This window comes from Ursus maritimus, unplaced genomic scaffold (genome assembly GCF_017311325.1).
Source record: "Ursus maritimus isolate PB19 unplaced genomic scaffold, ASM1731132v1 scaffold_6, whole genome shotgun sequence".
In the NCBI taxonomy this organism is placed as follows: domain Eukaryota; kingdom Metazoa; phylum Chordata; class Mammalia; order Carnivora; family Ursidae; genus Ursus; species Ursus maritimus.
In genome coordinates, this window is record NW_024426774.1 from 24,631,941 (window position 1) to 24,647,073 (window position 15,133).

At 48.1% G+C, this 15,133-nt stretch overlaps 1 protein-coding gene across 1 annotated transcript in view; it reads right to left on the reverse strand.

The window, feature by feature from the left end:
• Positions 1–14,016, reverse strand: part of XDH (xanthine dehydrogenase) — a 60,187-nt gene extending 46,171 nt beyond the window's left edge. The window contains exons 1-4 of the mRNA XM_008700260.2: positions 13,777–14,016; positions 7,138–7,195; positions 4,325–4,421; positions 3,032–3,140 (exon numbers count right to left, since the gene is read on the reverse strand). Of these exons, the coding sequence (XP_008698482.1) occupies positions 3,032–3,140; positions 4,325–4,421; positions 7,138–7,195; positions 13,777–13,818 (306 nt within the window). The 5' untranslated portion in view covers positions 13,819–14,016. The remainder of the gene's footprint in view (positions 1–3,031; positions 3,141–4,324; positions 4,422–7,137; positions 7,196–13,776) is intronic.
• Between the last annotated feature and the right edge of the window lie 1,117 nt (positions 14,017–15,133).

Sequence of the window (15,133 nt, forward strand, 5' to 3'; positions counted from 1 at the left end):
CCCCCCCCCCCCCCCCGCGAAGCCCTCAGTTTGTTTCCCAGAGTCCATAGTCTCTCATGGTTCATTCTCCCTTCCGTTTAACTCCCCTTCCTTCTTCCCTTTCTTCCCCTACCGATCTTCCTACTTCTTATGTTCCATAAATGAGTGAAACGATATGATAATTGTCTTTCTCTGCTTGACTTATTTCACTTAGCATAATCTCCTCCAGTCCCGTCCATGTTGCTACAAATGTTGGGTAATCATTCTTTCTGATGGCTGAGTAATATTCCATTGTATATATGGATCACATCTTCTTTATCCAGTCATCTGCTAAAGGGCATCTCCTGTTCTTTTGATACACACTAGCCTGCAATCCAGCGCAACCAGCATTTATTAAGAACCAAATGAACACATTTTTCTTTCCAAACTAGAATATCATGACAATCTTAAATAACAGCAATGCTTGGAATCCATGGGGACATAAAAATTTGGAAATGTGCCATATAGAATTTGTTATATGCATTGAATGTCACAGAATTGTCATTCAAACTCTGCAAGACTTTTAGTAGGAGATTCTCCATGTCCACATTATTATTATTACTATTGTTATTATTATTTTGTGTCTTGGGAGTCTCTCTTGGTACATAAGTAAAATCGCTAAATGCCTAGCATATATGTTCATCCGTTTTATTAATATTTACTGAGAACTTACTCCGTGCCAGGCATGGTAAGGGTACTGGAGACAGAGTAATGAAGAACAGACGAGAGCACCAGTCTCGGGAAGTTAGTAGAGGAAATACTGACAAAAGAAACAGGAAAATTCCAGGTAGAGGTCAATGCTATGTAGAGATTGAGTAGAGGCTGACGGGACCCAGAGGGACCAGTGGCCACTTGGGAGTGCTCTGAAACAGCCACTCTGAAGAGGTGAGTTTTAAGTTGAATTTAATAACATGACTTGGATCAGGTAAGAATGTATTTGATCTAATTATGCTTGTTAAGGATCACTCTGGGGGAGCCTGGGTGGCTGAGTGGGTTAAGCGTCCAACCCTTGAGTTTGACTCAGGTCATGATCTCAGGGTTATGAGACTGAGTCCCATGTTCGGCTCTGCGCTGAGCATGGAGCCTACCTAAGATTCTCTCTCTCCCTCTCCCTCTGCCCCTGCCCTGTTCTCTCTCCCTCTCCCTCTGCCCTTGCCTTGCTCTCTCTCTTTCTCTCTTAAGAAAAAAAAAAAAAAAAGAAGAATTACTCTAGCTGTGGGTAGGGAATGAATAGATTACAAGGGACAAGAATAGAAATGGTGACCAGGACACAGTGGTCCAGGCAAGAGGGAATGGTGGCTCAGACCAAGCAGTAACAGGGGAAAGAAAATGAAGGCTTCCTCATAGGGTTTGGAAGTAAAGTTGACACCACTCCTGGATGGATTGGGTGTGGTGATCCAGAGAAAGAATCAAAGGTGACTCCTAGGTTTTTATCTTGAGCAATTGAGCGGATGCTTTGCCATTGACTCAGATGGAGGAAGACTGGGGGAGAAAGACAGGGCAAAAGGAGGGTTTGTGAAGTTTGAGAGGAGACATCCATATAGTGATGTCAAGAGGCAGTTGGAAATACGAATCTAACCTCTGAGGAGAGGTCAAAGCCGAAGATATAAATGCGAATGCCGTTCACCGTAGATGGTACTGAACTCGCCGTGGGGGGACAGGGGAGCAGGAGAGGGGGAAGGGGCCCAGCCCGAGCTGGGGGGCGGGAGGGGCTGCAGTAATTAGGAACTCAGGAGGCCTAGAGCCAGCACCCGGCACCAGCCTGGAGATGGGAGGAACAAGAGCGAAGCATAGTGTCCTAGGAACCACAAGAAAAAAACCCCAGTAGACAAGGAGAAGTGGAATGTGGCTCTCCAACTTACTAGGGGCCAAGATGAGTGTATAGGGAGCATGAGTCTGTACCATTGGAAAGGGAGGGGTTAGTGGATTATTCAGATGCGTCCAGGTGTTTACACTGCTCTTTTATCTGCTTGTTTCAAATTACAAGCCCGAATTAACCCTTCACATCTCCTGCAGGTTGGACAAGTTTTTTATAATTTGCCCTTTTGCTGCCTTAGAAATGAAGCCGTAGAACTGATGTGTTACATGCTGTGACCTCATGTGACTCATTCAACTCACCCCTCCACTCCCCTCCCTGAGAGTACAACCCGCTCACTCAGCAGGACGCCCTGGCCCGGCACCCACATAAGGGGCCCAAGGAAGGCAGGATCTGAGCAACAGGCTTCCTCAAGTGGCCAACGAGCATGCCTCTGGCACCTTCTGTGACTGTAATGTCTGGAAGACCTCCCTGCCTCAGTTTCCCCATACAAAAAGCATTGGGAACAATGGCCTTTGCCCTCACGTGTTGCCACGCTGCCTAAGAGTATCCTGATTCTCTCCACAAAACTTCCCAGATTACTCTCCAGTCTTGGTTCCTAATTTCAATCCACTGCCGGGCAGCCTGATACCATCAGAAAAAAAGCCTTGGTCAGACACTCAGACGCCTCTACTCTCTTATTAAACCCTTACTAACCTTCATGTTAAGGAGGATGGAGGCCTCACTATTACCCGCAGGTGGCGCTCGAAACGAGCAATGGGATCACCATTCCAGGGAGCAGGGACGAGGTGGGCTTTTTAATCAAGGGCACGGAGCATTTGGAATCTTGAACCTGAGACTTCGGGGGTTTCCTAAGCACACTTGGGGGTGGGGGGCTGGGTGAGGTTGTGCCTTGCCCTCCTCCCTCCAATTCTGGCATAGCCGGACAGCCCTGGCCCCCATATCTGGCGGACCTCGTGGTTCCCTCAAGGTCCTGCAATGTCACACCCACCGCAGCTGCAGGAGGGAGCTTTAGGCTTGGGGCCTTATCTTTCCGCCTCACAACATCCCCCCCACACCGCCCCCCCACCTCGCCAGGAGAGGTGGAAGTGAGGGAGGTGGCTGGACCACGGTGCCTCCTGCCCAGGCAGTGACACTCAGCCTCACACCCCAAACAAGTCTGCAGCCCTGGCATGAGCCTCCCTTGCCTCCAGTTACCTGCACAGGATGCAGTCGCGACTTGGTGCTTCCTATTCCTTCCACTGTCGTCACGGCAACATGATGCAAAGAGCAGATGGGGGCCAGGCAGGCATTGGCAGAAAAGTGGCTAGAGCCCCAGATTAAGGTCATTCCATTGTCCACTCCAGCCATCGGAGACTTTGAGGTGCTTTCTCATGACCCCTCACTCTACGTTACATTCTGGGCTTTTCCATGGTTGTCCTTGCCTCTCTACCCAGGACTCTTGGCTAGCAACAAAGGAAGCTCCCCCCACCCCAGTGAGACATGAGCCCCTGTAGAGTCCTGTGGAGCACTGGCCCCCAAGCTGGAACATGGGGCCAGGGTCACCCTCAGCCACCTCATACTCAGTCCCACCCTGGAGGCTGAATCAAGAGGAAATTTCTGGAAGGTTCCAGGTCCAGTTCTTGCTCCTTTCTCTGGAGGGCCCTTCCTTAGCCTCTTCAATTTCAGAACCTCCAGTCACTTTTGCTCCCTTGCTCTCACCCCCTTGTCTCCAATCCTCTGTGGGAGGAGAAAGGGAGGGGCGAGGGAGGGGCGACCCCCAGGAAACATGAGACACCAGCCCCTTAAACAGAGTTTCCTTATGTCCATTCTTCTATTCACCATTCTATACAAGCAACATCATTTCTGAGGGCCAATCACATGTCAGGCACTCTGCTGAGGGCTGAGGAAATAAAGGTAAGATATTCCTCAATAGTCCGAGGTCAACCCAGGAAAATGTGTGAAGCCAGTGTGAAGATGTAATTTAAACAGTTTATGGTGGATGTTTCGGGAGGGCTGAGCACAGAGTACTGTGGGACCAGCACAGACATGGAGTACCTAACCCAATCTTGGGAGGTCAAGGAAGGCTTCCCGAAGGAGGTGACATTTTGCCCAGTCCTAAAGAGCTAGCAAGAGTTATCCAGGTGGAGAAGTCCTAGAAGAAAGGACATTCAAGACCTGGGCAACAGCTTATGCAAAGACCAGGAAATGAGTAGGCAGAGAGTGTCAGTAGTCCACAATTGTCCCCATAAGGATGGAGTGCTGGGCCCACGGAGAGAGACACCTGGAGAGGAAAGATGGGGCACGCCGTGAGGAGCTCCAAGTGCTAAGCACAGAGATTGGACTTTATCCCAAAGGCAGTGGAGACTGACTGAAGGATTTCATGGGATTGGAAATGAGTCTGGATCTTAGAAAGGTCACACGTGCATACATACACATACACACACACTTGCAACCTGACCCCTGCATCACAGTCCTTGCATGGACAATCAGCCAGTGGGCAAAGGATACACGATCTTGTTCTGGAAACGGTCATACTTGGAAAGCATCACGGTGCAAGCCCCACAGCCCCCTTCTCCACAGCCCAGCTTGGTCCCGCTCAGTCTCACTGGATGGTCGAGGGTTAAGGAACATGAATTCACACAAGAGTCTTTGCTAGGCTGCTGAGAAGTGCATGGGCAGAACTGTAAGGATAGAGCCACCCATTGCCACACACAGGCTCGAGCCCCTCAACCCGGGGAGGCAGCAGCCCCACACAGCCTCCTCATCCAGAAAGCCTACCCTGCACCCCAGAAGGCAGAGAATGGGACCATCTCCCCTGCAGCTATGAGGAAAAGCATCAGGGTCCCATCAGACAGCCAGCAAGTGTTCTCCAGGACTGGAGTCCTACTGCTCTCCAACCCTGGAGATGTTTCTTGGCATCGGGGTCTTCCTGGCGTGGTCCGAGAGGCTCCCAACCCTGTGGTCTCACCAGGCAGGTGAACCAGGCACTGCAAAGGCTGAGCACGTGGAGCAGACCTCACGTCACCCCGGCCCGAAGCCACTTGAGCCAGACAGAGACATTGATCTGTTCTAGGACCTACTGAGTTCCGACTTGTCACCTTGGACCTTTTGGGTTGATGAAGTCCAGAAACCAAAATTAGGGTTGGACAAGGGGCTTTTGAACACCCCCGACCCATAGGATATGTGACCAGAAATGAGAATGAAGATAATCTTTGAGGTCGGGGGCTGGGATTGGAGCCATCTCTTACATGTACTTGCAGGAATAGTCTGATAACGTTGAATCTGTTCACGTGCCTAAGTACTAGGCTATTCTAGAGAGCACTGCCTGAGACAGCAGCCCTGCTCTGTCCCTGAGACACACGGGCTCCAAGCTATCCAGCTCTCTACCAAAGATGGAGGTCATTATCGCAGGTCGCTTCCCTCGTTTGCAAGATGAGATGAAAATTCATCACAAATTCTAGATGGCCATTAATGGTTTGATTATTCAGTCATTTCAGGAATATTTACTTATTACCTTTAACATGCTGGACATTAGTCTCTTTAAACAATGACACAGCACCTTATACTTGAAAAATACTTACACCCATTGGACCCATTTGATCTTCACAATAATTTAGTGAGCGGGTGGGGCAGGAGCTCCTATTTCCCCACCGAGTAAAACAAAACAAAGCAAACTGAGGCCCAGGAGGTAAGGTGAGCCCAGCAAGGCCACACAGTCACTCAGGTCTCCTTGTATGAGGGCCCAGACACAATCATCTGACTTCAGATTTGGGGGCTCCTCCCTCGCCATGTGGCTCCCTCTTCTAAAACACGTCTGGGATGAGCTGCCTATATCCTAAGTTATTCCTCTGACTCATCAGAATATCTGCACCTAGCAGTAGTTCAGATGACTTAGTAGCCCAAAGTCTAGCAAAATCTTCTAGCCCGGGGATTTTTTCAGAAGCCAGTATGGAAGTCAAGCCTGGGGTTTTTCCTCTTTCCCAGAACTCTCAGAAATGAACTCACCACAGTCAGCAAAAAGCCACCTGACCTTCATTTCTGTGAAAACTTTCAGTTTCAGGTTTCATCTGAGATTTGACCTTTAAACTAGCAGTTGCTATGATCAGGAGTCTCAGAAGGCTTCTGGGCCTTCAAACCTTCATCAGAAAACTGACACTGGTGTCCATCATCTGTGAGAATGTGCCTCTCTTCTCAGACCGCCAGGTAGAGCGGCCAGCAGTGGACTTCTGTGCGGTCTCCTGATCCTACTGAGCGATTCCCCCTCTGCAAAAGAGCCACCAGGTTCAGGGGCCCTGAAACTCCAGGCTTGCCCTCTCTCGATGGAGAATCCAGGACAAAGTACACCGGAGCCAGATATCATCTGGAAAGAGCTGAGCGAGCCAGAGGGAAGGCCGTGGACTTTAGGCTTGCTTCTGTGGGTACTGAAACAACACTCTGTTGTCCTCAAATAGGGTGCCTGAATGAGCCACTGGACATCCCTGATGCTGGGAGTGAGAGGGATGGGTTAACAGAGGTCAGGCTAAACATCATCCCAATGACCAGCCCTGAAGAGTGTCCAGTGTGACTGGAAGGTTAAGAGCATGGCTCTAGGCTTTTGTCTGGGCTCTGCCAGCATTGGCCCAGAATCTAAAGCAAGAAGCAGGTCCCTTCTCATGTGCCAACTTCACTTCCTCCTCTGTCAAAGGAATTGCTATAGGGATCAGTGAGATCCACCATGAAAATCAGCTTGAACTTCACCGACCTACAGTAAGTGCTCAGGAGTCCCCTGTCCCTTGCCTCTCAGTGCCTGCCATCTCCACAACTGATGGCACCTTTACACACTTCCCCACTCAGTCATCCTTTCCCAACAAACACGCCTTCCTCTGACATTCCTTCCACCTTCACAGAACTGGAAAGATTCCCTAGCAAGCCCTTTACGGATCAGCAAAGATCTCCTGAGGAAGGCCCACTCCTCCTGAGGGGAATGGCCACAGAGTTCCCCAGGGCTAATGAGGGCCTTTCACAGTTATTCATTTTACAGGCCCAGGATTAAACCTTGGCATCACTAGAGTCTTACCGGGAAGAGATCTTAAGAAACATCAAAAATAATCCTCTCATTCGACGGTCGATGAATTTCTACCTGGAGAGCTGAAAAGACTTCCCCGGGGTCACCCAGCTGCTGAGTGACAGAGCCACAACTGAGACGCAGGGGTCTGGAGCCCTACTCCAGGGCTCTGTCTCCCACTCTTCACGGCCTCTCACAGTCACTAGAAAATGACATAACCCTAGAGAATGAGTCCCCACTGCCCCCCTCCCCCAGCCCCACTCCAAAGTCAGGATACATTTTCTTCTCAGGTAGGCCAAAAGGGTTGTTTCTGGATCTGCATTTTTCTCCACCACCTGTAAGAACAAAAACAAAAGAAAAATGTATCCTAGGTATACTCAGCCATTGTCTCACCCAAGAATTTGTGGAGTTAATAGGGATACGCTCAATGTATCATGAAAATGAAGGTCTTTTTTCCTGACAATTCCAGAAGAATGAACATATTAACTACAAGCCAAACTGTGTGCGTGTTGCTCTTCCCCAGTTCTAACCTTCGGCATTAGTGCTGTGCTCTGGACCCACCCCAGAGGGCTCAGGTGTTACACCCGGCACAATGAGCTGACCCAGGCAGAGCCCCCTTCAAGTCAAACATGTCATCTCGGAGCACCTGGATGGCTCAGTCATTTAAGCGGCTGCCTTCGGCTCGGGTCATGATCCCAGCGTCCTGGGATCAAGTCCCACATCAGGCTCTCTGCTCAGTGGGGAGCCCGCTTCTCCCTCTGCCTCTGCCTGATGTTCTGTCTACTTGTGCTCTCTCTCTCTGTCAAATAAATAAATAAAATTTAAAAAGAAAGAAAAAACATGTCATCTCATTTCCAGCTGCTGGATCACCCCAGGAATAGCTAAAAATGGCAGCACGCAGCTCTCTGGCTGTGCCTCCAGCATGCACATTCTCAGGGACTATAGGGCCAGTCTGTCGGTCCGTGCTCAACACGCAGTATTGCACTATCAGAGCCAACAACATAACATATGTCAGACATAGAGGAGAAATCTCAACCCAAAAGTCCACAAATGGTTTATTCAATAAGATGGAAAGGTTGTCTACAAAATGAGTTTCCGATGCAAAGAATCAAAGGAAATCCACAAAAACCTGTATCACTACTCATACTCATCATACCTTATGAAGGGTCATAGGGTTTGGGTGACTGGGATGGTCAAGGAGAGAGAATACGTGACAAGAGTTTCCTTAGAGAGAACAGCACTATGAGTCTTCCATCTTCCTAAGGTTGAGGGGAGGAGGTACTTGCCTCACACCTCAAACTTCGTGAGGGGGCTTCCCTAGCCCTACAGGTGAAGCTAACATACAGCCTTTGTAGGACAGGGGATATGGTGGTCTGGCATATCTAAAAGCTAGAGATGGGCTTACCAGACAAGCCAAAGAAGAAATGGCGGTGTTGGGATTGGTGTGCACTCCCAGAGTCTGGGAAGGACAGAGGATGTGACGTGTTGGCTGTGCACCTGGTATAGACCATGCAAGAGAGAGAGAGCTGGTGCGGAGGTGTTTAAATCATCCCCCAAACACTGACTACGTAACGTTTGGGATCTCCAACAGGGTCCATGTGGAGTGGACCTCCCAGAACTGGAGGCTGAGGAAGAGCAGTTGGCCAGAGAAAAGAACATCCCCCGTGTCATGAGACTTGCAACTGAATGTTCCAGTGGTGGGAAGCCATCTTCCACCAGCACTCATTAAATGAGAACTTTCTTGCTAACCTCCCCCCTTTAACCTGAATTGAGGCTGTGTATGGAAACTTAGAAATGACCATAGGATTTTTTATTGATTAAGAGCAATCCAGAAAGTCATAAAACTGCCAGAATTTGCCTCCCGAAAAAAAGTTTAAAGGAAAGTGGAAAATCCAATTAGTTTCCTTTCATGATTACACCCCACAAATCTGGTTTGTTCAAAGTCCTGGTTACAAAGTTCACACAGGAAGCTATTTCTTTTCTCTTAGAGAAATCATAAATGCACAAATAAAGATCCCTATCACTTTTCTTGGAAATGGCAGGAAGAGCCTCTTGGCTTACTACCTTCTCCCCAAGCTGTTGCTTCCTCGTGTCTTCCAGCTTGGCTCTCATCACATCAGTCCCCTGCTCTGTGCCTTCCATGACTTCCCAGATATGCCAGGTAACATCCAAGTTCCCTAGGCTGTCTTCCAAGGCCCTTTTCCGTACATCCCCAATCTTCATTTTCAGCCTTTTCCCCTCCTACTTCCCTGCAAACCTGGTCCTCACACTCGAGAAAATACAATGTATACCTCTGACTCTGTGGCTTTGACCATTCCACTCCTCTTCCACCTACATCTTGACTTAGAAGACCCCAAATTCTTCCCTGGAAAAGGCTTTTTATATCACCCCAGCCATGAGTGGTCCAACCTTCCCTGCATTCCTACAGAGAATGGCTGTGCCATCTCACAGCACGGCTGCAGGGTTGGCCCTGGCAAACGCCATGGAACCCTCTCTGAACAGGATGCCAATGGGTATTCCAAAGGACAAACACTTTATGGGGATATGAGCTTAGGAAATGCTAGGTTCAGCAGATTGTTCTGATAAGATTTAAGCATCAAAACAAATAATAGCTCTAGTGGATTATAATCCATTAAATAAGATTAAAAATTAGGAGCTCAAAGTGATACCTAATAAACAAACAAATTGGAGAGGAGGGTAAGTTCTTCCCGACAGAGGAATGCCAACTAATCAGTATGGTTAGCCATCTTGCAATCAGCACAGTAACTGATCCAGTCTGGAATCATCAATGGGTGCTAAAACTAGTGGCTGAAATTTTGATGATCAAGATACTCACATAGACTCAAAGTATCTTCAGACAGATTATTTACTAACTATAAAGGGTAAAAAAGTTATCTTACAGTAGAGAAAACTGTTGGATACCACCTTAACCAAGTGGTCAAAGGTCACATTCCAAATAATGGGGGAAACTGACATCCGTGCCTCCCAATGTAATGCACCGAGAAATACTTACCACTTCTCTGGCACTTCTGCCCAAAATGTAAACCCTGAATCTAATTATAAGAAAGCATGACACAAACTCAAAATGAGAGATGTTCTAAGAACGAATGGGCTATTCTCTTCATAAACATCAATGTCACAAAAGACAAGGAAAGGTAAACAGCCGTTCCAGCTTAAAGGAAACTTAAGAGACATGGCACCTGACTGTGTAGTATGACCCTGGGTCCTGGGTTTGGGGGAAAAGTTATAAATGACACTGTTGGTGAAATTGGAATATGTTGCAGAAGGGCTATAGAGTAGATAATAGTATTACATCAACGCTGGAGTTCCAGATTTTTATAGAGACTGGTTCTATAAGAATATTCTTACTCTTCATTTAAGGGGTAAAATGGCATGATATAGGAAATTGCCCTCAAATGGTTCAGAAAGAAAATTTTATACTTTATGTATTTATTTCTATTAATTATATACATAAATAAATATGTAAAATTATTTAGGTACTTAAATACGTCTATGTATCTATCTATATCTATAAACATATCCATATATATCTAATGCATGTGTGTATCACATAAACACCTATTCGTGTGTGTGCGTGTGTGCGTGCGTGTGTGTGTGTGTGTGTGTACAGGGGAGAGAGAATGAAGGAGATCATAATAAAGCAAATGTGGCAAAATGTGAACAGCTGGTGAATGTGAATACTCTATTGAGTATTTCTTTGTATTCTTCATGCAACTTTTTTGTACATTTAAAATAATTTCAGGGGTGCCTGGGTGGCACAGCGGTTAAGCATCTGCCTTCGGCTCAGGGCGTGATCCTGGCGTTATGGGATCGAGCCCCACATCAGGCTTCTCCGCTAGGAGCCTGCTTCTTCCTCTCCCACTCTCCCTGCTTGTGTTCCCTCTCTCGCTGGCTGTCTCTATCAAATAAATAAATAAAATCTTTAAAAAATAAAAAATAAAAAAAATCAATAATTTCAAAATGAAAAAAATGTGTAAAAAATAAATCTCTTCAGTAGAGAATTTCTAAGGGCTTTTAATACTCATGCATTCCTTCTGTTCTCATTAATGGGGCACCTGCTAGGTGCCAACGCTGTGCTAAGTGGTTTAAGAATATCTGAAAAGAAGGGGTGCCTGGGTGGCTCAGTGGGTTAAGACTCGTGATTTCAGCCTAGGTCATGTTCTCATGGGTTGTGGGATGGAGCCCCGTGTCCAGCTCCACACTCAGAGGGGAATCTGCTTGAGATTCTCTCCCTCTGCCCCTCCCCCCACTCTCATGTGTGCGCATTCTTGCTCTCTCTCTCAAATAAATAAATCTTAAAAAAGAATATCTGAAAAGAGCATTTCATGGGAATAGTTTTTGTAAAATACATTTTGTAAGACAGTACTTTGACTAATTATAATCCATCTCCTTAACTGTTCTGTAAGGTCCCGAGGCACAGACGCCCGGCCTCTTCTTGGAGATCATATTCACCCAGTGCCTACATACCTCACAGGCACAGGCCTGGGGGGAGCTCGTAAGTGTGAGGGAAGGAGTCAAACCCACGGTGAGGCTCTCTGTAGCTGCCACCTGCTTCTGTGGGGATCACTCCTGCACACCTGTAGCAGGGCTCTGCATGCCAAGTCTGCCACACTCCTCCGTGCACCGCAATCTCCACGAAACAGAGAGCGACTGCTCAGAAACTCTAGAATCCCGTGCACCAAAACGACTGTCACTACAATAACACCAAAATCCTGCGCGGCTCTTTCTTTCCCTCCAAGTCTGATGCTAGAACAGAAGACATGGAAACGATGGTCCTCAAGGCCCATCACCACCACAGAAGGCCCCAGAGGCATTTGATCGTTGACATCCTACACCCTTTCCAGGACCCCAGTCGGTGGAGACAGAGTCCTGGACAGCCTGAAACAGGGAGAAGAAGAGGCTTACATTTAAGAGTGAGTCACCCATTCCAACAGCTTCTTTGGTAACTTCTCTGCACAATATCCAGTAACGAAAGATCTAGATCCAGAAAGATCTTAGAAATAGAAATGGGAACACACTTACTCACAGCCGCCTTGATCTGACTGGGAATTCCTGCTTGGTCTTGTTGGCAAAGCACTGCTTTCACCTCATCACTCCTTAGACTGTCGCTCCACCTTTCCAGCAGTTTCTCAAGAGGCCACAGGCTTATAAATTACAAACACGACTATGCATCACAGAAACTGACAATAGTGGAAGTTTCCAGAGATAATAGGGTTTGATAATGACGGTACCATCTAAAAATGTTAAATTGCCTTCCTAAAGTGGATTTAAGACACAGGGGCAAACGAGTTCGCCAAGCCAGATTTACCTTGAAACGTCCCTTTTCGTGTCTGGCGCATCACAGCACACCATCCCTAAAGAAGAGCAGAACCTTGTCCTATCACACAGGAATTGATGGCATGATAAATAAAAGATTCTTAGAGCAAGATGTGGCCTTGGGAGTCATTGAATCCAGCTGCTCACTCAACGTAAAAACTGCTTAGAAAAATTCCACCGAAGATGCTTTGTGTAAGTAACACTTCGAGAAAGTCAATTCAACTGTTTCTTGAATCTCTCCAAGGCAATCTAAATGCAACAACGTTGTTGGAAATGTTGGTTGCAAAAGTTTCACAACCATCAACAGGGAGGCTGCGCCCTACCTCTTGGCTTGCTGCCAGATGCCAATCCTGAAAAGAAATTGGCATGGAGAGACACACGGAACCTGGAAGAACGTGGCTGACCTCACCCTCAGTGCCTCCCACTGGCACCCCTCACACTGAATCCAACGGTCTTCAGAGCACTGATGTCGCCATGGCTCGCGGAATTCCCTTGCTAGTCACCCAGACATGTTCTGACCATTTAAGCACCAGATGGCCCACGAAGCGCATTTTAGCTCTTGAAAATTAAATGTCGCCCAATTTCTCAACTCAAAAATGCCAATAGAGCAAAACAAATAAAACTACCCTTCTTTGAGGGCTCCTTAGGCACAGTCATCGCTCACACTGTCCACATGGCCATTTACAAGGTACAACTATGGCTATCCTTTTACTGTCCCTTTCATTCCTGACTGGGGAGCCGGAGCCGACTGGAGCACCTCAGCCGTGGTGTAGGGAGGGGGACGGGGACAGTGCAAAGTGCTTGCACCGTCCCTCCCTGCACCTGCAGTGAAATCTGCAAAGATTCACACCCTTGCAGGGCCTGGAGGACGGGTACCCCGTCTGAAGTCCCCCTCTGCTCCACCCACTTCCCCACCCCCATGTCCCTGTGCACCAATAAAGTTCATCCAAGTGGGCAATTTTTATCAAAGTGAGAGACTTGAAATATTTATATGCAGTACTAAGTGAGGGGAGGGAGAGAAAAATGCCCCTTATGGGGGAAAAAAAAATTGTGGCTTGCCACAAGATGTTGGTAAATGTCCTCATACAAGTTAACTGTCACATTAACCATGAAATACCAGAATCAAACGCTATGCCTAACTTATACCTTGGTATTAGCAAGAAAACCAGTTCCTGTTCCTTCTCTCAGCAAAGAGAACAACAAAAGCCGGAGGACATATTGGATTAAACACAGAGACAGAGGTGTGGCGGGTGGCCGCCAGCCTCGCCGAGGACCCTGTGCCCCTTTCTCAGCTTTGGGCCAGTGTCTCCGCTGCTGCAGACTGGGTGGGGACCCAGGTCTCCCTTCTCATTTGCCTCCCCTGCACTCCTCTGCCCCTTGGGCATCTTGCCTCCGTTCCAGCTCTGAGAAGGTTTTCTTTCCCCAGTGTTACTCATGCAGCAACACTTTGGAGGGAGAGAGAGGACGAGAGGGGGAACGAGTGAGAGAGGAGACGAAAGAGAAAGAATAGAAGCAGCCTCTTCCAAAGGACAGACATCCGCCCCGGGGGAGCAGAGAAGTCCGACCAGCTCCTTCTTACCTTCTTGCCATTCACAAAGAAGACCAACTCATCTGCTGTCATTGTTACCGGTTGGGTCCCTGACCTCCAGGTACCTCACTCCCAAAAGGCACTGATGTGTATCGCAGCCGAGCAGCTTGAAAAAATACGCCTCCCCAAAAAACGAAACTTGGCCAGCCAATAGGAAAAAAGCCGCCCAGAGCTCCAGGGCACAGGGAGTTCTTGGCAAAGGCACCAGTTTACATAACCGAGGAAAACGCAAACAATCTTAGTCAGGAAACCACACCCCCAGCAGCTGTGTCAAAGAGCACAGAGGAAGGCACAGGCAGAGAGCAGCCCGGGGAGGCCCTGTGGCCAGGTGACCTGCGGTCTGAAGCACCACCGTCCTGGAACCTGCTTCTTTGCCCCCGGCTGCAGGCAGAGAAGGAGGAAGGGCCGAGGTCAGAGCCGCTGCGTAGAAATGATTCACACCTTCCCCCTCGACACTTATTTCACCATTCAGGTTTCCAGAAGCCCCAACTCAGCTCACACAGAGGACTCATTCTCACACAGCCCAGAGGAACACAGAGGTCAGGAGCCAGAGAGCCCAGTGATCCAGAACCAAAACCTGGCATTTGACCTCGGCCGTGTTGTCTTCAGAACTCAGTCGTGGGGCGCCTGGGTGGCTCAGTGGTTAAGTGTCTGCCTTCGGCTCAGGCTGTGATCCCAGAGTCCTGGGATTGAGCCCTGCATCGAGCCCCGCATCGGGCTCCCTGCTCCACTGGGAACCCTGCTTCTTCCTCTCCCACTCCCCCTGCTTGTGTTCCCTCTCTCACTGGCTGTCTCTCTCTCTGTCAAATAAATAAATAAAAACTTTTTAAAAAAGAAAAAAAAAAAAAAAAGAACTCCGTCGTTTTCATCCTGTAAATGAGCCTGTGAATGGCACCAAGAGCAGAAGGCAGAGACAAATGATATGTTTGAGGAGTGTGTTGTAGGTTTGCCAAGCACCAAAATCTATACTACTATTGCCAATGTATTCTCAGCAACACAACAAAAATTCTCCTGTTAACAAACCATTTGTGAGGTTCTTCTTTTGCTTGTTTCTCCCAGGAAAAGGCCCCTGATAAGTGATCAGAGTAGCTCATTAAGAATATTTCAAAATATCAAATAAATTAAAACACCCACACCTTATAGGCCCTGGGCCAAGGTGACACAGAGCTGCCAGCCCTCCCCCTCCAGAATCCGCTACCTCCTGGTACAAACACACATGCACACAGCCCACCCGGGCAGCGCCGATGAGCTGGCTGTGGTCAGCACGCAACTGTGCCTCCCCACCCACACACACATGCACACCCGCACCGGCATGCCCGCTGGTCTTCTTTGGTCCTGGAACAACCCA